The following is a 25,523-nucleotide window of genomic DNA, read 5'->3' as shown; positions in this document are numbered from 1 at the left end:
TATGGGTCATCAGTTCACCTCACAGTCTACTTCCTTCCCACCACTGAAAAATTCCTCCAGCAGTGGAACAGTGACGAGAAGCTGTCTTGACGGAGCTTCCAACTATTTAATTGAAACCCTTTTGTAATTCTGAATATTTTGATCAGATCTCCTCTGAACCAAATTTATTTGAATGAAAGGAGCCCCTGGATCCCTCAGACCCAATGCCTTTCACCCCACTATAATCTTAGCAGATCTTTTCTGCACTCTCTTCATAGTCTTACATCCTGACTAAAGTAAGGCATCTAAAGTGGTTCTATATTTGGGTTTTCCCAATTTTCACAGGGAGTGCTAGCCAATAAATTACAAGGACCGAATACTTGATTTTGTTTGTGAGATTAATAAGTGAACAAGTAGGCAATGAATTGTCTATGATTTCTGAGCCAGGACTCCCTACCAATATCAGGAACAGCCAATTGTGGAATAAGCTCGGATATTCTAACTTGAGGTCCAATCATTGATTTCAAAACAAGACCAGCAATCTCCCTTGTTAAAAATAAGATAATTCATCACTGGAACTCAGTCTAAAGATAAATCTACATTTGCCATCCTTGTTTTGGTCAGTGAACTATCTGCCTATTTACTTTCTCGTCTACAATTCAATCCATTGATTCACGCGATATTCTAAAACACAATGTGAAGTTCCAGTGGGTTTTCTGAGCCATTGAACATTGAAATTCAATGGTAGTCTTAAAATTAATATCAAATATTTGGTAATAGACTGTAGTTCAAGGCAGTACGATTTACCATTCATTGTATGGCAATATGCTGAGAGCACATTCATATTAGAGGCTGAAGGGGAAAGTCACTTCAAGCATAAAACATAGAAGCTTTTTCTGCACACAATGATACAATAGCAAGTGAAGGATAATCTAGCAGAAAGTGGAAGCACATGGAGGGCCTGGAATTATATATCATTGTGATCAAGCTGAACAGAATACAATTATTTCACAACAGAAAGCAAATAAACTATTAAAGTGCTGTAACACAAATAATGACAAACATGCATGATTAAATAAACCATCAGGCATATCTGCTCACTAATGTGTGTCCAACAAAACATTAAAGTTATATAATGCATAATGATATTATGCAAGTTTTAATTTCCAATCAGGTCACTTTCAGTAAAAGTCACTGCTGACAAATGCCAGTGTTCAGGAAAATTGTTTCTTTATGTCTTTGACAATAAAAATTATCTCTTTGTACTTTCTGCAGCAAGACCAGCTGTTCCAATTGTAGGCGCCTGGATTATTTGCATCTCTTCAGGTCATCAGTTGACAATGGATCATCACAGTTAGATATAATCACAAAGTTATTACTCTGTTGTGTTGTGAACTGAAACGGATAAAACATTTAACTTTCCATAAGGATTAGAATGTGATACAGCCCCTGAAGAAATGATGACTCACGAAGCAACCTGGCAGGGGTGAAACCATGATCAGGCAGGGGATGAGGCTAGCCCAATGCACTGAGAGTGTGCTGGAACCTGCGATCATGGTTTGCCTTGGCTAGGGTAGACTAAAGGATCAGGGTAGCCAATGAGGTTAAACCAAGGCTTTACCTGATGCAACCTTTCAAAGCCATCTCGGCCTTTTGGCTAAGATGAAGCCTGAGATCCAAGCCCGGGAGGGGGTGCAATGCCTCATCCTGTCAGCTTGGATCTTGTTTGATCAAACCCAAAATGACAAAGCCTTCTCTTGTCAGCTTGGATCTTGTTTGTCCCTCATGTGGGGACCATGATTGGACTTAATATGAATTGGCTTTTTTGATTAGAAATAAAGTACTGAAAGATATCAAACAAAAAGAAACAACTTGCAACTGGATAACAATCCTAAATAAAGTCCAAGACCAAAGTTCCTGAATCAATTTTTTTTTATCTCATTGGATTTCAGGATTTTTATCAGCAAACCAAACAAATTTGGTTTCCGTCTAAAAATTGAAACTCAATTATCTAGAGTCATACAGGTTTACAGCATGGAAACAGGCCCTTCGACCCAACTTGTCCATGCCGCCCTTTTTTTTTTAAACGCTTAAGCTAATCCCAATTGCCCCCATTTGGCCCATATCCCTCTATACCCATCTTGCCCAACTGTCTAAATGCTTTTTAAAAGACAAAATTGTACCCGCCTCTACTACCACCTCTGGCAGCTTGTTCCAGACACTCACCACCCTCTGAAAAAATTGCTCCTCTGGACACTTTTGTATCTCTCCCCTCTCACCTTAAACCTATGCCCTCTAGTTTTAGACTGTGATCTGTGCCCCTCATTATTTTATAGGCCTCTATAAAATCACCTCTCAGCCTTCTACGCTCCAGAGAAAAAACTCCCAATCTATCCAGCCTCTCCTTATAACTCAAACCATCAAGTCCCAGTAGCATCCTAGTAAATCTCTTCTGCACTCTTTCTAGTTTAATAATATCCATTCTATAATAAGGTGACCAGAACTGTACACAGTATTCCAAGTGTGGCCTTACCAATGTCTTGTACAACTTCAACAAGACGTCCCAACTCCTGTATTCAATGTTCTGACCAATAAAACCAAGAATGCTGAATGCCTTCTTCACCACTCTGTCCACCTGTGACTCCACTTTCAAGGAGCTATGAACATGTACCCCTCGATCTCTTTGTTCTGTAACTCTCCCCAATGCCCTACCATTAACTGAGTAAGCCCTGCCCTGGTTCAATCTACCAAAATGCATCACCTCGCATTTATCTAAATTAAACTCCAACTGCCATTTGTCAGCCCACCAGCCCAATTGATCAAGATCCCGTTGCAATCGGAGATAACTTTCTTCACTGTCCACTGTGCCACCAATCTTGGTGTCATCTGCAAAACGTATTAACCATGCCTCCTGTCATCTGTTTGACATTTTAAAAGAATTAGGACATGGAATGATCTGGATTTAAACTGAAGCCGAATATTCCATCAGTTGTATTACAGGAAAAGAACAGTAAACAGACATTTCAATTTTAGAGCAGTGGATATAGAAATGTTTGATTCGCAAACTGAGCTCCAAAGAAGCAAAATTTATTTCAAGAAGGATTGGTAGGATACAGTCTGCATGAAATGTTGGCATTTTACAGCATTTTGAAACCAAGCACTTTTGATAGGGATACAAAATATTTTGTTACTCTGACTTGAACTGTATGGAGAAAAAAGGCACCAAGTGAAAGCTGCTGCCATTTTTCTTTTATTATTTACTTTCAGGAGAGGCCTGGCAAGGCCAACATTTACTGCCCATCCCTAGTTACCCTTGAGAAAATGTTGGCGAGTTGCCTTTTTGAATTGCTGCAATAGCCTTGCGGTACTAAGTTGGGAGTTCCAGGATTCTCTCTGACTTAGTGACAATGAAGGAATGGCAATGTATATTCAATATGGCGTGTATTTTGGAGGAGAACTTGAAAGTATTGGTGATCCCATGCACCTGCTACCTTTGTCCTACAAGGGTTTAAGTGACATGATAGAGAGGGCAAGGGTGATCATTATCAACATTCATGTGGTCGTTGACCACAGGTCTGAGGATGATGTTGTTATGGGACAACATATAGATGAGGAAGAAGTGGAAGCAAGCAAAAAAATTCTAGAGTGAACTGTAAATAGATTTTCACACATCCTTGTACATAATACAAATCAAAATATGTTGTTGCATATTAAAATTCAGTGACAAATATATTTTCATGTGATTACTCAATATTATAAAATGCACTAAGTTGCAGTTTAGTGGTGATGTTATCAGTGTTATAATGGAGGATATCTGACTGCAAATTCTGGAATAGGTATATCCATAATGGAACCTGGAAATCCAGAAGTTGCAGCTTGGGATGCCAGGGCACTCCACAGAGAGTGCTGTTACAGTCTTCACCTTTAGTTGTAACATTGGAATGACTGCAATGGTGTGAACTTGTTGTACATGCCCACTAGTTCCTTAATAAAAATGGCTGGAAAATACATTAGGGCTACGCAGTCAAGAGTAAGCAAGTTTTAAACAGTAGAGTAACTGACGATTACTGCTGAACAAACTCTCTGGCTCAGAAAAATCCTTTTTTTAAAAAACCAGTTCTAGAGTCTCACTCTCTCAGGCTAACAGCAGCAAGAGCTTATTATAAAGGGCCTTTAATGATTTGCCATGTCCGAAGGCACATCAAAACAATGTTATAAAACAAAACATGACACCAAGCCCCATAAGGATATATTATGTCAGCAAAACAGGCCCTTCGGCCCCACAAGTTGTGCCGAACATATCCCTACCTTTTAGGCCTACCTATAACCCTCCATCTTATTAAGTCCCATGTACTCATCCAGGAGTCTCTTAAAAGACCCTATTGAGTTTGCCTCCACCACCACTGACGGCAGCCGATTCCACTCACCCACCACCCTCTGTGTGAAAAACTTCCCCCTAACATTTCCCCTGTACCTACCCCGCAGCACCTTAAACCGGTGTCCTCTTGTAGCAGCCATTTCCACCCTGGGAAAAAGCCTCTGAGAGTCCACCCGATCTATGCCTCTCAACATCTTATATACCTCTATTAGGTCTCCTCTCATCCTACGTCTCTCCAAGGAGAAAAGACCGTGCTCCCTCAGCCTATCCTCATAAGGCATGCCACTCAATCCAGGCAACATCCTTGTAAATCTCCTCTGCACCCTTTCAATCTTTTCCACATCCTTCCTGTAATGAGGCGACCAGAACTGAGCACAGTTCTGGTCTGACCAAAGTTCACAGTTCTGACCAAATGTTTGGTCAGAGGAAGGCTTTAAGGAGTGCCTTAAAAGAGAAAAGCAAGGTATGGAGGCAGAATGGTGTAAGAAGGGAAATCCAGAGATTAGGCCCTAGACAACTTCAGGCATAGCCACCAGTGGTAGAGCATTTAAAATCAGGAGGGATATTCAAGAGACCACAATTAGATGAACACAGATATCTTGGAGGTGGTGGGGCTGGAGGAATTTGCCAGTAATTGGGAGGTACCAAGCCAAGAGAGAATCTAAAAACAAGGAGGAGAATTTAAAAATGAAAATGTTGCATGGCTGGAAGCCAAATATACAAATGTCAACAAGCACAGATGTGACAGGTAAATGGTACTTGGTGCGAGTTAAGACATGGACAGCAGAGTTTTGGTTGACCTCAAGAGTAGACCAGCCAGGAGTGCATGGGAATATTTGAATCTAGAAGGAACAAAGAAAAGAGCAAAGGTTTCAGCAGCAGAAGAGCTGAGGCAGGGTCAGTGGGGCCATTTTACTGAGGTAGAAAATGCAGTCTTAGTGATAGCATGAATGTTATGGGAGGAAGCTTATCTCAGGGTGAAACATAATGCTAAGGCTGCAAACTGTTAGGCATAGTCTCAAATAGTTGTCAAACAGAGGGATGGAAATGGAGTTTAGAGTGGGGCCATGAACAATAGCTTCAGACTTCCTGGTATTTAATTGGAGGAAAGTTCTGCTCCATCAGTACTGGATATCAGATGAGCAGTGGGAGGAGTTGAGAGAGGAGGTGGTGAGTTCTGGATGTTGTTGGTGTATATGTGAAAATGGACATTGTGCTTTTGAATGATGCTGCCAAGAGGTAGCTGGGAAATGAGAAATAAAGTTAATGTTTAAGAATTATTTTTTGTTTTGCTATCTGCCTTATTTATTGATTTGTTTTGATTTATTATTGTCACATGTATTAGTACACAGTGAAAAGTATTGTTTCTTGTGCGCTATACAGACAAAGCATACATAGAGAAGGATGCAGAATGTAGTGTTACAGTCATAGCTCGGGTGTAGAGAAAGCTCAACTTAATATAAGTCCATTCAAAAGTCTGATGACAGCAGGGGAGAAGCTGTTCTTGAGTTGGTTGGTCCATGACCTCAGACTTTTGTATAATTTTCCTGACGGAAGAAGGTGGACGAGAGTATGCCCGGGCTGCGTGGGGTCCTTAATTATGCTGGCTGCTTTTCCGAAGCAGCGGGAAGTGTAGACAGAGTCAATGGGTGCAAGGCTGGTTTGCATGATGGTCTGGGCTTCGTTCATGACCCTTTGCAGTTTCTTGCGGTCTTGGGCAGAGCAGGAGCAATACCAAGCTGTGATACAACCAGAAAGGATGCTTTCTATGGTGCATCTGTAAAAGTTGGTGCAAGTTGTAGCTGACATGCCTAATTTCCTTAGCCTACTGAGAAAGTAGAGGCATTGATGGGCTTTCTTAACTATAGCATTGGCGTACTGTACTCTCCATTAATCGTTACTGTACTGCCCAATCTTTGTTTTGCTTGCTATGCATGATTTCAGACTAATTCATATTTCCTGCTTTCCACTCCCTTGTTGTCTCGGTGAGGAATTATTCAATCTGATAGCATGACTCTTCAAACAATTTCTTGCTCCACTCACATATCCTTGTAGAGAGCACTGTGCTGAAACAGACCATAGATTAATGGAAATCTCCACTATCAAACCTATGAAAATTCTTGTCCATTGTCAGTGGAATGAATGTAATCGCCATTCCTTCACCACAGAAAAAAACCCAGGCCATTGCATTTGTTTAGGTAATTATTAACCATGGGATTAACCATTGTCACACCTACGCACTGCTTAAAATGGATCAACTTGCATCTGTAGTTATGCAGGTGACACTCAGTTATCACTCAAGAGTCCATGCCTGCTGAAATTGAGTATCAAATTATGAGCGAGAATCTCCTCTGCTTAATTGACAAGATTGGAGCCATTGTTTTCAATTCACACTCGAAAGAATATTTCGTAGCCCCGATATGGGCGACACGGTAGTACAGTGGTTAGCACTGCTGCTTCACAGCTCCAGGGACCTGGGTTCAATTCCCGGTTTGGGTCACTGTCTGTGTGGAGTTTGCACATTCTCCTCGTGTATGTGTGGGTTTCCTCCGGGTGCTCCGGTTTCCTCCCACAGTCCAAAGATGTGCGGGTTAGGTTGATTGGCCATGCTAAAAATTGCCCTTAGTGTCCTGAGATGTGTAGGTTAGAGGGATTAGTGGGTAAATATGTAGGGATATGGGGGTAGGGCCTGGGTGGGATTGTGGTCGGTGCAGACTCGATGGGCCGAATGGCCTCTTTCTGTACTGTAGGGTTTCTATGATTCCCTGGCTGCTCATTCAGGCTAAACATGACAGTCATGCTCGACTCTGATCTGAGCTTCAAGTCCCACATTCAGTCCATCCTTACTTATATTTTCATCATTTTCAGGCTTAACCTTTCAAAAAACAAGTGTTCTAACCTGCCTTCTAAACTCCATCAACCCCTCAACAAACTCCAAATTAACCAGACCCATTAATAATGTATATCAGGCAATAGATTATCACAAACCTTTCAGATTACGAGCAAGTTCAGGACAATTCCAATCCTAGTCATTTCGTCTTTAAAATTTGCAGTTTGCACATTTTAATATTTGAAAAAATATTACAACAATTCTTCTCACAGAATCTGATATTATTATTCTGTGAAACTTACTTTCCATAACTGGAAAAAGCACTGCTAAATTTTCCATAAAAATTTGCTTTAATTCTGCTTGTCAGGACTATTCTTTATCTGTACTGTCTGTACTTTATCATTTCTGTTTGCATTTTTCTTCTGAAAGAAACTTCCCTTTGTTCAGTACCTCGGTAGTCCTGATATCCCAGATTTCTTACTGCCTGTGGACATGGGGTGGCACAGTGGTTAGCACTGCTGCCTCACAGCTCTCGGGACCCGGGTTCAATTCCCAGCTTGAGTCGCCGTTTGTGCGGAGTCTGCACGTTCTCCCCGTGTCTGCATAAGTTTCCTCTGGATGCTCCGCTTTCCTCCCACAATTCGAAAGACATGCTGGTTAGGTGCATTGGCCATGCTAAATTTTTCCTCTGTGTACTCGAACAGGCGCTGGATAGTGGCAACTAGGGGATTTTCACAGTAACTTCAATGCAGTGTTAATGTAAGCCTACTTGTGACACTAAGAAATAAACTTTAAACATCGGCTTGGCAGGCTCTTTTTCAATGACTTGGACTCTAGAAGTTTGAATATTTGTGATTGTGTCCGAGGCTTTGGCCTCGCTCAGTTACCACACATAAACAAGTTAAAGAATCAGCATGTGAATTTGTCCAAAAGCTCTCAAAGGAAATCTACATTCTAAACACAGATGTGAAACCAACGTCATGACCAGGGTTTCCATCAGTTTCCTTACTTTCCTTCAACTTTACTCGAGTAACCTAATTGAAACAACAATGAAGTATGGGGCACTGGGCTCAGCACATGTGTTGAAGTGGGATCCCCATGTTCAACAAAACATTGGAAATCATGCTCCCCCATTAATTCTCCGAAGATCAGGACATTTAAATAATGGTCAGTTATCTCAGTATAAGTGCCACAATTTTATAATTGCATTTGTATAAAATTTGGTTTGGTTTTTATTATTTACTATTGCAAAAACATCAAACAGTAATTTCTAATTATTGAACGACAAATTCGATTTACCTCTTTTAACTCAATTTAAATGACTAAAAGGACACCTTAATGGTTTAAAACAAATTTCTACTAACCGCCTTTTTAGTGCAGGATCCAACAATTATCACCACAAATTATCACCGGCTTGTAGGAAGGGACTAAAGAAGGAAATTAGGAGAGCCAGAAGGGGTCACGGGAAGGCCTTGGCAGGTAGGATTAAGGAGAACCCTAAGGCGTTCTCTCAATATGTGAAAAGTAAAAGGATGAGACGTGGAGGAATAGGGCCTATAAAAGGTAAAGGCGAGAAAGTCTGTACGGAACCAGTAGAAATGGCAGAGGTGCTTAATGAGTATTTTGCCTCGGTTTTCACAGAGAAGGACCTGGGTGGATGTACTGCGGGCTTGCGGTGGACTGAAAAGATTGAGTATGTGGACTTTAAGAAAGAGGTTGTGCTGGAATCTTTGAATGGCATCAAGATAGATAAGTCGCCGGGTCCGGATGGGATGAACCCCAGGTTACTGTGGGAGGCGAAGGAAGAGATTGCAGAGCCTCTGGTGATGATCTTTGCGTCGTTGATGGAGACGGGAGAGGTGCCGGAGGATTGGAGGATTGCGGATGTAGTTCCTATTTTCAAGAAGGGGAATAGGGATAGCCCAGGAAATTACCGACCGGTGAGTCTAACCTCAGTGGTTGGTAAGCTGATGGAGAAGATCCTGAGGGACAAGATTTATGAGCATTTAGAGAGGTTTAGTATGCTCAAGAATACTCAGCACGGCTTTGTCAAAGGCAGATCATGCCTTACGAGCCTGGTGGAGTTCTTTGAAAATGTGACTGAACACATTGATGAAGGGAAAGCGGTAAATGTGGTTTATATGGATTTTAGCAAGGCGTTCAATAAGGTCCCCATGCAAGGCTTCTAGAAAAAGAGAGAGGGCATGGGATCCAAGGTGCTGCTGCCCTGTGGATCCAGAACTGGCTTGCCCAAAGGAGGCAGAGAGTGTGTATAGATGGGTGTTTTTCTAAATGGAGGTCGGTCACCAGCGGTGTGCCCCAGGGATCTGTTCTGGGACCCTTGCTACTTGTCATTTTCATAAATGACCTGGATGAGGAAGTGGAGGGATGGGTTGGTAAGTTTGCTGACGACACGAAGGTTGGTGGGGTCGTGGATAGTCTGGAGGGATGTCAGAAGGTACAGAGGGACATAGATAGGATGCAAGACTGGGTGGAGAAGTGGCAGATGGACTTCAACCCAGATAAATGCGTAGTGGTCCATTTTAGCAGGTCAAATGGGATGAAGGAGTACAATATTAAGGGAAAGACTCTTAATACTGTAGAGGATCAGAAGGACCTTGGGGTCCGGGTCCATAGGACTCTAAAATCGGCCCCGCAGGTGGAGGAGGTGATTAAGAAGGCATATGGTGTGCTGGCCTTTATCAATCGAGGGAGAGTTTAGGAGTCCGGGGATAATGATGCAGCTATATAAGACCCTCGTCAGACCCCACTTGGAGTACCGTGCTCAGTTCTGGTCGCCTCATTACAGGAAGGATGTGGAAATGATTGAAAGTGTGCAGAGGAGATTTACAAGGATGTTGCCTGGATTGAATGGCATGCTGTATGAGGATAGGCTGAGGGAGCTCGATCTTTTCTCCTTGGAGAGAAGTAGGATGAGAGAAGACCTAATAGAGGTATATAAGATGTTGAGAGGCATAGATCGGGTGGACTCTCAGAGGCTTTTTCCCAGGGTGGAAATGGCTGCTACAAGAGGACACAGGTTTAAGGTGCTGGGGGGTAGATACAAGGGAAACGTTAGGGGGAAGTTTTTCACACAGAGGGTGGTGGGTGAGTGGAATCGGCTGCCGTCAGTGGTGGTGGAGGCAAACTCAATAAGATGAGTACATGGGACTTAATAGGATGGAGGGTTATAGGTCGGCCTAGAAGGTAGGGATATGTTCGGCACAACTTGTGGGGCCAAAGGGACTGTTTGTGCTGTAGTTTTTCTATGTTTCTAAAATGCACTTCAGAAAAATTACATCAAAGCAATGCACTTTGCAATTGTATTTTATAGTTAATAGCTTTAACATGCAATTATTGTTTTAGAGAGTAACTGATGAACTGAAGGGACATTTTTTTAAAAAGCAGGCTTAGCATAATAAACAAAATTCTATCTATGTACAGACACTCATTTATAAGGGACAGTAGTTTTAACTTGTGGCAGCTGGAGAACAGCAAGTACAGAGTACAAGTAACATTTGCTTAGATACAGTTAGGTCAAATAGGTTGTGGGTAAAGAAACATCCTTGTATTAATCATTTGAACATGTTGGACAAAAATTGATTCATTTAGATTATGAAATACTGCATATTATAAATAATAAACTTCGAACACACTAACCACTGAGGCACAGTGGCAGCAGTGTGCACTGCAACTTACCAGGACTCCTTCGACAGCACCTTCCAAACTCATGACCTCTACCACCTTGAAGGACAAGGGAAGCAAACACATGGGAGCAGCACCACCTGCAAGTTCCCCTCTAAGTCACACAATATCCTGACTTAATTGAAACCAAGTCGTCGTTCCTTCACTACCGCTGGGTCAAAATCCTGGAACTCCCCTCCGAACAGCAGTGTGTGTGTTCCTCCAACACATGGACTGCAGTGGTTCAAGAAGAGAGCTCACCAGTACCTTCTCAAGACCGATTCAGGTTGGGCAATAAATGCTGGCCTTGCAAACAAAACCCACGTGAAGAAGTATTAAAAACACTGTTCTTTTACTGATCCAATGTACTTCAAATCAACATTAACCAGTTTAACTTAAAATCTCTTTGAATTATTCTTGGTTTTCTCAGGACCTTTCCAGTTTGTTTTTATTTATCTAATTGTTCTGCTCTTCTCTTCAAACTGCTGACTCAGTGGAATACTGCTCCACAAGTGATTCCAACCCTCTGGTACCATTTCCTACCACTTGATCATTCTGCATGTGTGAATCTAGACTGCAAGCATAATCAAGTTATTTATCTACTGAGGGTATTTTCAAGTTTATTTATTAGTGTCACAGGTAGGATTACATTAACACTGCAATGAAGTTACTGTGAAAATCCCGTAGTCGCCACACTCCGGCACCTGTTCAGGCATACCGAGGGAGAATTTAGCATGGCCAATGCACCTAACCAGCACGTCTTTTGGAAGGAAACTGGAGCACCAGGAGGAAACCCACACAGACACGAGGAGAACATGCAGACTCCGCACAGACAATGACCCAAGCTGGAAATCAAACCCAGGTTCCTGGCGCTGGGGCAGCAGTGCTAACCACTGTGCCACCATGCCACCCCACTGTGCCACTATTTATCTATTGAGGGTATTGTGATACAGCTTATTTCCTCATAACCAATTGTGGACGGAACCAGACAGAACAGTGGCACAGTGGGGCAGCATGATACTGGAATGAAACATTTAGTGCCACTGTGACCTTCAGAGCCACAGGCATTGAGTGTCTTCCCACACTATTTGAAGTTATCTCATCATCTATCTGTCAGGTGCTAGTCACTGCTTCCTTTGGGAACCGGAGCCTCCTGTGGGGCTGGACCTCTGTCATGTCCATGTAATTGGACCTCTGTCTGTACACCCTAGCAGTTAAGTAGCGGCATCTACTCTAGGGGAGGTCTACTTGGCCTCCCTGGTGGCCCTGTATGAATCTCTGTCCGAGATGGGGGGAGGGGCTACGAGCACCTTGGCTCCTAAATATTTGTTCCCTCTCCTCTTCCTCCCCAGTGGAAGTGTTCCCTGCTGAGGACACAATACCCATCGGCGGATCGGTTAACAGAACTCACCTCGGCACCAAGCCAGCCAACAGAACACTTGTTGGAGTTCCACACTCTGATGAAGCCGACACACAGAACACTCTTTCCACACGACAGAACACCACCTCACCCATACAAACACCTAACTCCTCAGCCATTGTAGCCAGCAGGGGCTTTTTAATCTCATAATTGAATTAAAAAAACATCAATTCTGGTTGAACAACCTGCCCGTGTTGCCTGTGTGACGAGCTTAAAATTGCACGGGCAGCGTTAAATTCCGGTTAACAACAGCAGAAAATGATGGAAAATCTCAGCAGGTCTGACAGCATCTGTGGGGAGAGAATAAAGCCAACATTTCAAGTCCGGATGACTCTTTGATTGTGGTTTGAAACCCCTTACTCACTCGTCTAATTATCACCGGGCACGCACCTGATCCACTTCTGCACCCACCTAGCAAAATATCCCGGGAGTGTGCGATGACGTTGGATTGCGCGCTATTTAACGGATTTCCAGCTCAGACACATGCCCGCCAGGGGGATGTAAAATCCTATCCTATGAACCTAACAAATATTGTTGGTGATTTCATAGTGCAAACACTTAAAACACTCATGCAATATTACTTTGATCACTATCTGAATACTCTGATAACCAATTCAACTGGCTGATGCTCTCTTAACTTAGAAATTTTAACAAATGTATTGAACATTTTTTCATTAAAATCATCAATAATAATTCATAGTTGTTGACAGTAAAATGACTAAATAATTACTTACTAGTAGGATATTAAGGTAGCCCTCCAAGAACAGAAACCCCATATAAACTTACAATCTACCTGCAAAGATTACCTGCATTGCCTTGACTTTCGTTACCTTACAAGAAGTCTGCAAAAGACTGTTTCATTCAAAAATCTTGAAGATTACCAGAGAATATAAAAAATGCAATTTAAAGTAAACAATCTTAGCAACTTGGGGATTGACTCAAATGTTGAAAACATATTTGTATCATAAGTTTTCTATATGCATTGCTTCTGAGTAATCATCCTACTTGTAAATAAGTCTATTTTGGCCTTAAAGTACCCACCCCCTTTTAAATTCGGCAAGGAAACATGATGAGTCCGTGTGATCTACAGTGCAATTATACTTTAGATAAGAGATAAATGACAGTCCTGGTAAATCATGCCCCTTCACAGTATACTTAAGGATGAAGCTTTTAGTTCATACGAGGCAGCTTGTTTTTGAAAGCGGTTTTTATTTTTCGCAATGTACACATGCTAATGTCAGGAGATAACTCATATCATAGCAAAGTAAAATCAATAGGTGGATATGAATCAATTTATTGACCCTAAACTATTGATACTTATCCATTTAATAATTCCTTATCATTCCTCTTTAATTAATAATTAAGCTTATGAACAGGAAAAAATTCATGTCATGAAAATAACATGAATGTGGATTATACATGATCATTTTACAGAATTGTTTTCCTGCGATATAGGTTTCCCTCCTGGGAGCACCTATCAGGAATATGAGTGCACCTTTTCCTTGATTCCCCATTCATTATACATTACAAACAGGAAATTGTGAAGTTAGGAGAGAAAACACAAGCTTGAATTCTTGGGCAGTTCCAGGTGTATCATTTCATAAAATTATCCTTTATGTTTTTAAAATAATAGTCAGAAATTCATGTCCATCCCCAGAGCAGCATTGCAGGAATGGGGAGCCCTGGCTGTTGTCCTACAATAGAGCTTTCCCTCTTGGGAACACCTATTATGAGTACGGGTGCAGCGTCCCCATGATTTAAGAGGGACAAACTTGCTTTAAATAAATCTGAGTATACCGGCTATCAACACTGGAAATACATGGGCAGCTCACCAGTAGAACACAAATGAGGCCTGGCCTTCAAAATGACTGATGTCTCTCACTGTTAACATGGGGTGGGCAGTTGGATTGCTCCACCTACTCAATCTCTGCTATCAGAGGTGTGAATTCATCCTTAACTGAAAGGTACAATTTTCATGACATCTGTTTAACGTCTTAAATTAAGGAAGCTTGGGAAGTAATAATCCAGTTCCCATGGACATAAATCTGCAGGGAAAAAAAATTTGGCATTGAGTTTGCAGTTTTCCTCATTGGCCCTATGACCACTTAATACCACAGACCACAGAGGTTGTCAGCCTGAGAAAGAAAAGTTCCAAAGCAGTGAACCAGGGAATAATCTGGTGTTAAGATTTTTAAAAATCAAATCATAGAATCCCGATAGTGTAGAAGGAGGCCATTCGGCCCATCGGGCCCGCACCGACAACAATCCCACCCAGGCTCTAACCTTGTAACCCCACGCATCCACCCTGCTAATCACCCTGACTGACACTACGGGGCAATTTAGCTTGGCAATCCACCTAACCTGCACAGCTTTGGACTGTGGAAGGAAACCAGAGCACCCGGAGGAAACCCACACGGGCATGAGGAGAATGTGAAAACTCCACACAGTCACCTGAGGCTGGAATTGAACCCGGGTCCCTAGCGCTGTGAGGCAGCAGTGCTCACCACTGTGCCATCCTGCTGCCCCGTTCTCGACAAATGATCCACGCAGAGCAGTTGCGGTTGATGGATCTGATAAAATACTGGCCTTCATTAAGGCAAGGGAGATTAAGGATTAATTTGATAGAGGTGTTTAAAAGTAAGAAAGAAGGGGCAGAATACCTCAAAACACATTGCTCCCAGTGATTGAAGGTAAAATGTGGGGATAGATATAAGATTAAATGTAGTCGATTTAACAAAGGTCTTTAAAGATGCAATATGATCAATTAGTGAAGTAGTAATATGTAAACATTTAAGAATGGTACAAGAATAATTTAAGTTTGATAGACAATTATAGAAAAGGACATGGGAAACGGGATTAGAACTATTGCACCTCCCCACTCTACTTGTCTGGTCCTCCATGTTCCCCAGTGAATCATCAACCATCTCTACTCACTCCATTTCACAAGGCCCTTGTCAAAACAAACTTAGACATCTTTCCTTTGATTGAAACTTGGCTCACTAGTGGTAATACCCTGCCCTTGACCAAAGCCTAATGGTCTGGATATACTTTGCATCAGCTGTACCGTCCAAATGTTACCATAATGACACAACCCTTATCACTAAATAACAACTTAATCTCTCCTTCTGCTGCTCGTCTCATCATTTTTCACTACTTCTTCAAAACCTTTGATTTATACAATAAGTTTGGAATGAAGATACCCAGCCTCCTTTCCGCTCTCAGACATCAGTGATGCCTCATTCTCAGTGATTTTATTTTTCTTCTCATCTGACCTCTCCTGCTCTCCTCTATGTTGGTTGTTTTCTTGTCCACCTTTGACTACTCCTTCCAGTAAATGTTTGTTGCTGACATTCAGCGCCAAGCCCTTGATCCTGCAATTCTAGGTCACCTCTTGCTTGAAGCAAGCTTGTTCCTCTTGATGCTGAGGTGTTTGAAACACAATTTTCTAAGAATGACAATGCTCTACATTCCTGTAATGCTGCTCTGGGGATGGACATGAATTTTGACTATTATTTTAAAAACATAAAGGATCATTTTATGAAATGACTCACCTGGTACAGAAACCCACCAGCCCAAGAATTCAAGCTTGTGTTTTTCCCCTCCTTACCTCACAATTTCTTGTTGGTAATTTTTAAGGGTGGGAAATCATGGGACACTTGCACTCATATTTCTGATAGTGCTCCCACCAAGGAAACCTCTCCTGCAGGAAAACAATTCTGCAAATTGACTATGTATAATGCACATTCATACACAGTTTCATGACATGACATTCACCTCTTGCTCCGATGGCCTTGATCATAATCAAGGTAATTTCCCTCCTAGCCATTACCACCCGCATTCCTCTTATCATGTCCACCCCCATGATTGAAATGAACTTTCTTCACTCAAAGTGTTGTGAATGTTTGGAATTCTCCACCCTAGCAAGCTATGAATGGTTAGTTGTTGAGCATATTCAAGACAGGTCAATAAATTTTGGGCACTAAGGGAATTAACAATTATGAAGTCTGTGCAGGGAGTGGAGCTGAGAACATAAGAAATCAGAACAGGGCAAAACCATTCAACCATCGAGCCTACATTGCAATTCAATATAAACATGGCTGATCTTCAGCCTTAGCCCCACTTCCCTGCCTGAAAAGCCAAAAAACTATCTCAACCTTAAATATATTACAATGGAGCATCCATCACCCTCTGGGATTAAGAATTCACCCAAACTTTCACAACCCTTTAAATGAAGAAATTTCTCCTCATCAAGGTCCTAAATGATCAATCTCTTATCAGGAGTCTGTGCCCCCATCGAAGATCACCCACGATCTCGGTAAATGGCAATGCAGGTTCAAAGGGCCAAATGGCCTACTCCAACTTTTGTTTCCTATGTTCGGCTACCCCTTAAATGCTTCTATGCTATTCCTCTTAACTACCCGTTGCACCACATTCTACATTCTTAACACTCTGGGAAAAGAGTGAATTCTTCTTAATTCTTCTGGATTTATTAGCAACTACATTATACTTATAGTCTTTAGCTTTTGGCCTCCTCCACAGTGAAAACACTTTGCCCATATCTTCCCTATAAAATGCTTTCAGTATCTTAAAAATCTACATCAGATGTCCATTTAGCCTTTCCTTCTCTAGAATGAAATGCTCTACCCTAATCTGTCAATTTTGGTATCACCCTTGTGAATCTATTTTGTACATTCTTCACTGTCTCTAAGCCCTTTGCATAATATGGAGACCAGAAATGTGCACAGTACTCCCAAGTGTAAGCTAGCCAAGGTTTTATACAGGTTTGACATGACTGCCCTGCTTCTCAATTTTAAACATTTTAGAAATTAACCCCAATGCATGGTTTGATTCTGTTAATGACTTTATTTACCTACATCACTGTTTTTCGTCATTTTTGTATCAACACTCTAGATCCCTTTGCTCCTCCATCTCATTCAGACTCTTATTATTCAACTAGAATGTGGCCTCCTTACTTGCTGTACCAAAGTGCACCACCTCACACTTATCTACACTGAAATTAATTTACCTATTACACACCCATTCTACAAGTTTGAATTTGATCTCCATTAAGACAGAGTGGACACTGCAATTTTGCTGCAGAGTGTTAATACAACATGGGAAATAACAGTTACGAGTGATAAGCCCAACTCGATCAGTGTAGAAAAAGGGTGCAATGAACTGCTTCCAACAGTGGGAGAGACCATCACATTCCACTGGTCACCTACCGCACATCTCTGGTCTGCCCACCACACCCCCGCCCCACCCCAACTAGTAAGTTGCTCATCCGCCATGCTCCACCTGCTTCAATGGGTGCTTGAAGCTTAGAGCGTCTGCTCAAGAAGTGAACAAAATCCATCGCATCAGGCAGATAAGCAAAACAAAGATAAATAATATATCAACTCCTCAGTTAGCAGGCTGGAATGTCATGACCATGTGCAGGAAAGTGACAGATGGCTTTCAGTTGGTCAATAATGTCTGCATCTGTGATCAACATGGAACTTGATAAGGGGTTGGAGAGTGACATAACCTCCCTTCAAGAAGCAAGGCTTGCTGAGGCTGGATGATTGCCTTATACTCAAGGACATTCTGTAGAACGGGTTGGGCACCAAGTTATGACTTCCTGGGTGTCTATGCCTCCATTACACAGACACTTTCAAGCGAGAAACAAAAATGGCGGACATCGACACAGACAACAATGAGACAGTCGCTGACAGCCATGACCTCTCTATTCAGTATCTTAAGAACTACACTTAAATAAATAGCAGCATTTTGAACATTTATAACAGGATTTGGACTCTGAAGGAAGAAGAGGACACATCCCTTTTTACGCCACTAGCTTCTGTATTAAGAAAAGTTTGCAAAGATTCAAGTCTTTTAATAAATGAGGGGTGGAGGTGAGTGGATGAATGAGTGAATGGGTTAGTGGGTGAGGTGGGTAACTGGGTGAGTGAGTGATTGAGGTAGGGAATTGGGTGAATGGGTAGTCAGGTAGTAAGGATGATAGTCGGATGATAGGGGGTACAATCGTCGGAGATAGTTAGATGGCTGGGAGGGATATCCAGGTCAGGTCAGGTCAGGGAGCTGATTGGGTGATTGGGTTGGTAGATTGTGGAGTTACCTAGCTGTTAGAACAGTCTAATATTTTCTGGGTAAATATCCAGGTAAGTCCTGTGTATCAAGTCCAAGTCTTAACTCTGAGCTCAGTGTCTGAGACATTTGTGGAGAGCCCCAGGCAGCAGGGTATCAGCCTACTGGAAATTTAAACTTCGCAGCCAATTCCCAGAAAGGTCTGTCACCAGAATTCTATCACCTCGCCCGCCACAGAATCAGAGCAGGTGAGGAACAGACAACAAAAATGTCCGTTTACCTCAGAATTTCCGGTCTCACTCAAGCGAGGTGGTAAAATGCTGCCTGTGTACAGTGTTAGGGCACCCACATGTTCCTGCTAAATATCTCCCAATGTACATCCTATCTCCGACGATCAGGACACCTTAAGATTTGGGTAAGTGACTGATTCATTAATCATCTCATAGCCTTTTGTGGTAACTTGCTATATGCAAATGGTAATTCAAAGTTTGTACAGTGATTTATAGCTTTTCTGAGAGGGATGATTAGATGCAACATGAATAATTTGAGGCCTAGAATCATGGAGGTCTGCAACCACAGAAAAATGGGATGCAGTTCATTGTGGCTGTGTTGGTTCTTTGCCAAAGCAATCCAAAATTCATCCCACTGTCCTGCTGTCTCCCCTCATAGCTCAGGGTCAGAATTAAGATCAGAGTGTGGAAAGAGATATTTGTAAATTAAGAGTTCTTGGGAAAATTAATGTTGGCAGTCACAGCTCATGTACACTGGAAAGTATCCACAAAGGAAAGAAAACTCAGCATGATACTAGAGCAACATCCGGTGCATAAATAAAACTTGTAACCTACAAACCAAGGGCACAAGTCATGCACTATCAAAACGTGGAGCAAACTTTTAAACCATTAGAACTAATAAAGCTATTTCTATGCCAATCTAACAAATTGAATCTCTGAGGCCAGATTGAAAAATTGGATTGACACCGCAGGAAATTTTCTGTGGACCGTGGTTTGGGACAGTTTGTGTATGTGTGGGCTGGAGGGTGGTACAGGAGGAAAGCAATGTACTTCAACCTTGCCATCACTGAGGTTTGACTGTGAAGAAACTTTCCATTTGCTCTAATTCAGGACAATAACCAAATCATAAAAGTAATTGAAATACAAATGATTGAACTTACAAATAAAGATGAATTACAATAGAAGGCTGCATACTCATATGGCTCATGAGACATTAAAATGCTTTTGGATCAATTTTAAGGTACAAAAAGACATGGGCTTAGACATTTCAAAGGAAGTCAATTTGATTTGATTTATTATGGTCACGTATTAGTATACAGTGAAAAGTATTGTTTCTTGCGCACTATACAGACAAAACATACTGTACATAAAGAAGGAAAGGAGAGAATGCAGAATGTAGTGTTACAGTCATACCTATGGTGTAGAGAAAGATCAACTTAATGCGAGGTAGGTCCATTCAAAAGTCTGATGGCAGCAGGGAAAAAGCTGTTCTTGAGTCGGTTGGTACATGACCTCAGACTTTTGTATCTTTTTCCTGATGGAAGAAGGTGGAAGAGAGTATGTCCGGGGTGTGTGGGGTCCTTAATTATGCTGGCTGCTTTTCCGAGGCAGCAGGAAATGTAAATGGAGTCAATGGATGGGAGGTTGGTTTACATGATGGATTGGGCTTCATTCACGACCCTTTGTAGTTTCTTGCGGTCTTCGACAGAGCAGGAGCCATACCAAATTGTGATACAACCAGAAAGAATGCTTTCTATGATGCATCTGTAAAAGTTGGTGAGAGTTGTAGCGAACATGCCAAATTTCCTTAGTCTTCTGAGAGGCATTGGAGGACTTTCTTAACTATAGTGTCAGCATGGGGGGACCAGGACAGGTTGTTGGTGATCTGGACACCTAAAAACTTGAAGTTCTCGACGACCTCTACTTTGTCCCCATTGGTGTAGAGAGGAGCATGTCCGCCACTACGCTTCCTGAAATTAATGACTATTTCCTTTGTTTTGTTGACATTGAGCGAGAGATTATTGTCATTGCACCAGTTCATTAGATTCTCTATCTCTTTCCTGTACTCCATCTTGTCATTGTTTGAGATCTGACCCACTACGGTGGTGTCATCAGCAAACTTGAAAATCGTGTTGGAGGGGAATTTGGCCACACAGTCATGGATGTATAAGGAGTATAATAAGGGGCTGAGGACACAATCTTGTGGGGCACCAGTGTTGAGGATAATCGTGGAGGAGGTGTTGTTGCCTATTGTTACTGATTGCGGTCTGTGGGTTAGGAAGTTCAGGATCCAGTCGCAGAGCGAGGGGCCTAGCCCCAGGCCACAGAGTTTGGAGATGAGTTTCGTACGAATGATGGTGTTGAAGGCTGACTATAGTTGATAAATAGGAGTCTGACATAAATGTCTTTGTTATCTAGGTGTTCCGAGGTTCAGTGCAGAACCAGGGAGATGGTGTCTGCTGTGAACATGTTGCGGTGGTTGGTGAACTGTAGAGGATCCAGGCAATCTGGGAGACTGGAATTGATTTGTGCCATGACTAACCTTTCGAAGCTTTTGAGGATTGAACTAGAATTGGATAGAGTGATCCATCTCATGGATGCACCACAAACCTTTCCAATACCCAAAAGTCAGTGGCATAACATACTGTGGGTGGGAACCCTTTAATTTTCAATGCCGATGGGATCATGACCTCCTTAGAGAGGAATAAACAGTGATTTTGTTGCAGCACATTGCCAAAGTGTAAATGTCTCCAGTGTTTTCAGAGGAAGTGACGCAAGTTAGACCACGATTCCCAACATAACTTTCAGATTCAGACCAGGAAATTATCACTGAGTGAGACAATTTCTTACTTAATTGATTGTAAATTCATAAAAAGTAACTGTATAAAAGGAATGGAAAATGTATGCAACAGGGACTAATTTCTCCATGATTTCTCCATGATTGGTGCTGAGCACTCATTTCAATAAATTGCCTAGTGAAAGTCCTAACATTGACATATCACAATAGAGATTGAAATACCATTGTGAGTTTCAGTTTCAATGTATGCAGTTCCTCCACATTTGTTTTAATGAAGTGCACCAATGAGTCATTGCTATTATTTCTAATGATAGAGCAAATTTTTATGATTTATTTCTTTGTACTTCATTGCTAACTTGCACGAAAGAATTGAAATAATTCAATCAATAATATCTAATAAGCTACAAAAATCGAAAAACTTACGACACAATGGCAGGGATGTCCTCCTCATTCTTGAAGCGACCAGACCAGAGAAGAATCCTTTTGTCAAACTTTGTGGGCCTGTATCCTGGAACTTTCTGGGTGTCACGAACTTCAAGAAAATTACGGAACACAACTCAAGATGTATTGAACCAACGTAGGAAATATAGTTATTTTCTAGATTATATATAATAGCTACTCCTTACTTGTGTGGCACTGTCAAACTGATTTGCATTCATTGCATTCAGATATTTTGTTCATAAGCCAAAAAAAGATAGTTGCCCCAGGATACAAACTCCAGGAACACTTCTAATATTCCCCTATAAGTGGAATCAAAGGACCATGGAATTGATCTTGTGGTGCCTAAGATTCAATGGCATGCACCTTGGTGACCTACAAAGAACCAAAAGTTTGGCCACCAGTTTAGGAGGGAGTATTCAGTTCCTGTCACAATACATATCCAATCCTATGTCGTAATGCAGATATTTCAGTAATCTAATGGGAAGGGTCTAAGTGGCAGCTTGGCCAGCTGTGCCCAAATATATAGTCGCTCCTGATGGCTGCAACTCCCTACCAATGGGTGAGTTCAAAAATTACCCTCAAAATGTCAATGTCCTTACTTAAAACTGCATAGTTTTACCCACCAAAAGTAATAACTGTGTACAAAGTATTGGCCACTCTTTGAATATGATTCCAAGGCTTTAACAGCTTGCAAAAGGGATATAAATTCAAATTAATTTTACCCAAATATGAAAGAAAATCAGATTGATGTCATTACTCTTGGGGATGAAAATATTAAATTCAGATTTCTCTACCAATTATGAAAATGAATCCACTACTACTGGGGAAGGAATAAATGAGAGTTAGGAAGCACTATTTATTATGAGCATGGTTCTTTAAACTAATATATAACCAGTTGTACATCTTCCCAGCTCCCTTAAGCCCTCCATTTCCTATGTATGGTGCTGTAGGTTGCCTGACATCAAGCACTGGATGAGAAGAAATTGACTCTAATTAAACATTGGGAACACTGACGCCATTACCAACATCACAAAATCCATTCCCTCATCACCACCCTCCTCTCTGACTGCCACTGAAGCAGTCCCTCCAATTCTGTCTGCTAATGCATCCACAATGTTCTCATTTTATTATTTGCTTAAGGGCTGTGGGTGTCGCTGGCTAGGCTAGCACTTATTGCCCATCCCTAATTGCCCATGAGAAGGTGGTGGCGAGCTGCCTTCTTGAATCGCTGCAGTCCCTGTAGTGTAGGTCTACCCATAGTGCGGTTAGGGAGGGAGGGCCAGGTTTTTGACCCAACAACAGTTAGGAATATATTTCCAAGTCAGGATGGTGAGTGCCTTGGAGGGGGATTCCAGTGCTGCTGTTTGCCACAACATTGGCAGTTGTATTTTATATTGTCTAGGACGGAAGCTCCTTTCGGGGTCAAATTTGACACCAAGATTGCAAACAGTCTGGTTTTGTCTCAGACTGGTGCCTGGGATGGAGGAAGGAGACAGTAGTGAGGGGAATAGAGTTTAGAATGGAAATGAAAACTATGGGTGGGATTTACCACCCAACCATGTAAGGTGGCTCGCCATTGGCCAGCAGCAGGATTTTCTGATCCCACCATTGTCAGAGGGGTTTCCCATTGAATGCACGCCTCGCTGCTGTGAAACCCGCAGAGAGGGTGCACCGTCAGCGGGACCAAAAGATCTCACCGGCATGAATGGCTGGAAAGTTCCGGCCAACGACTTTCATCTTCCCAATATTTGATTGGAGGAAAGTTCTGTTCATCCAGTACTGGATGTGGGATAAGCAGTCTGATAATTAACCAACTGTGGTTCAGTCCAGCGAGGTGGAGCATAGATTTATATTGCAATCAGAGCCTTAGTACCCAGGTGCAGCACATAAAGCATTTTTCTAACTTTCACTAAGGTTACAAGTTGGCACTGCCAACATAGTACTTCGTGTGACAGGAGGGTTTATCAAGAAGGTCAGTGACTGCATCCTCCGCACCACCCCCGCCCCCCCCCCACCCCCGCTCACCCGCACCCACACAATGCCCTGGCCATTCATTCTGATAGAATTAACCGTGACATTTACACACTTCCTGCCAGCCTGACTCTGCCCCATGCCCAGGGCGTGGATTTATTAAAAGTCCCCAGAGTGGGGAGAACCTCAAATACTGAGTGCCAAGTCTAAGTTTCGCTACACAGAAATTCGGCGAAGTATCAACTCAGGGGAAATGGAAGCAATATAGCTCGTCAGGTAATAGTTAACAACACAATGGTGACATAACGGAAAGGTCACAAATATGTAGGAAACAGACGAGGAACAAGCAAAATACTGGAAAGTTAAAATCCTTGGACAGAGTTTGGAAGGAGCATCTTTTGACACTAAGTAACCACCCTTACAATCACCGGGAGCTTATTGGAAATGTTTCCCCTTGAGTGAAACAGATCCGGCTGTAGATCGTGTGAAGTTTGAAATGAAGTGATATTTACCTGTACGCGCTGCCCGCACTGAAATGAAATCATTGGCAAAAGTCCTTTCCACATCCCCTGTACTTTTGGTGAGCAGAGGTCGCCTGTCCGTTGGTTTGGTTCCGTACAATCGACACAGAGTCGAATTTATTTTTCTTTGACCTGACACAGCGCGAATCATCTTCACAGTTCTTCAACCGAATCGCTGTCCGCTCTCTGATCAATTGGAGTCATCTATTTAAACAGAAGCTGCCAATCACGCCCCTAACTCCAGTGCGATCAGTGTCCTGAACTGACCTGCACAATGTCATTGCAACCACTTACACTCATCGAAAACATGCACCATTATTAAAAACATTATCAGTCACTGCTCTGCATCCGCGCTAATCTAATTTATAGCCAACCGAAGGATGTCCAATGATAAATACGTTTTTAAAAAAAATATCCCTTCTGGGTACATTGTACAAAATTATACTTATGACTCAATCGCAAACATTGCGGCAGTGATTTAATGCCCTGTACAGAACTGTGCAGAAAAAGGCAATGAAATTACATTATACGTAACATAAAATAAAACCAGAAAATGCTGGAAACGGAGTGCCATTTTGCTCTGAGTGCTTAGCAGTTGAGGTAAGTGTGGGAGATTAGGAGAATTTGAAGAAAATTAGCCTTAACTTTTAAATTTTATTCTTTAATCTAACACAAATTGCTATATTGGAATTACTGCACTATTGATGGGTCAAAATCTTGGAACTCCCTCCCGACCAGCATGGATGTTCCTACAACTCATGGACTGTAAATGTGGCAGCTCACCACCACCTTCTCAAGGGCAATTAGGGATGGGCAATAAATGCTGGCCTAGCCAGTGACACCTACTTCCCATTAACAAATAAAAAAGTCAAGAGTATACTATACAGGTTGTGGTAAATCATTGTTAGCTGTTATCTGTTGTGGTTAGCCACTGTTAGTTAGTATCTGTTATTATCTGTATATATCCCTGTCGGCTCCGCCCAAGACTCCTCCCCCTGGTCCGGGTATAAAGGCGATGGCTCCTCCCCCGAGCCTTTAGTACAGACCAGATCTCCGACAGGGATGGCTCCAAGTTCTTGTTAATAAAAGCCTATTTGTTCTTGCATACAAACGAGTCTTTGCTTGATTGATGGTGCATCAATTTTATTAACAAGATTTTAAAATGGAGCAGATGTTAAAACCCGACAGATTGAATCTGGATCCTCAAACTGTAGGAGCGTCAAACACGTTTGTTCATTGGCTGAAATGTTTTGAAGACTACATCGGCTCTCCGCTGTCATCCGTCCGGATGCCGACAGACTACGGGTGCTCCACGGCCGGGTAAGCGACGTAGTATATTCTACGATTCGGGATGCAGAAAATTACAAGGACGCCATCGAACTTTTAAAGGGCCAGTATAACAAA

At 42.0% G+C, this 25,523-nt stretch overlaps 1 protein-coding gene across 1 annotated transcript in view; it reads right to left on the bottom strand.

Moving 5' to 3' along the window:
- LOC144493582 (protein FAM162B-like) overlaps positions 1 to 24,376 on the bottom strand; it is a 34,993-nt gene extending 10,617 nt beyond the window's left edge. The window contains exons 1-2 of the mRNA XM_078212704.1: positions 24,111 to 24,376; positions 21,610 to 21,718 (exon numbers count right to left, since the gene is read on the bottom strand). Coding sequence (XP_078068830.1) covers positions 21,610 to 21,718; positions 24,111 to 24,270 — 269 coding nt within the window. The 5' untranslated portion in view covers positions 24,271 to 24,376. The remainder of the gene's footprint in view (positions 1 to 21,609; positions 21,719 to 24,110) is intronic.
- Between the last annotated feature and the right edge of the window lie 1,147 nt (positions 24,377 to 25,523).

Source organism: Mustelus asterias, chromosome 5, assembly GCF_964213995.1.
Source record: "Mustelus asterias chromosome 5, sMusAst1.hap1.1, whole genome shotgun sequence".
In the NCBI taxonomy this organism is placed as follows: domain Eukaryota; kingdom Metazoa; phylum Chordata; class Chondrichthyes; order Carcharhiniformes; family Triakidae; genus Mustelus; species Mustelus asterias.
This window is presented reverse-complemented; position numbering and strand designations above follow the sequence as displayed.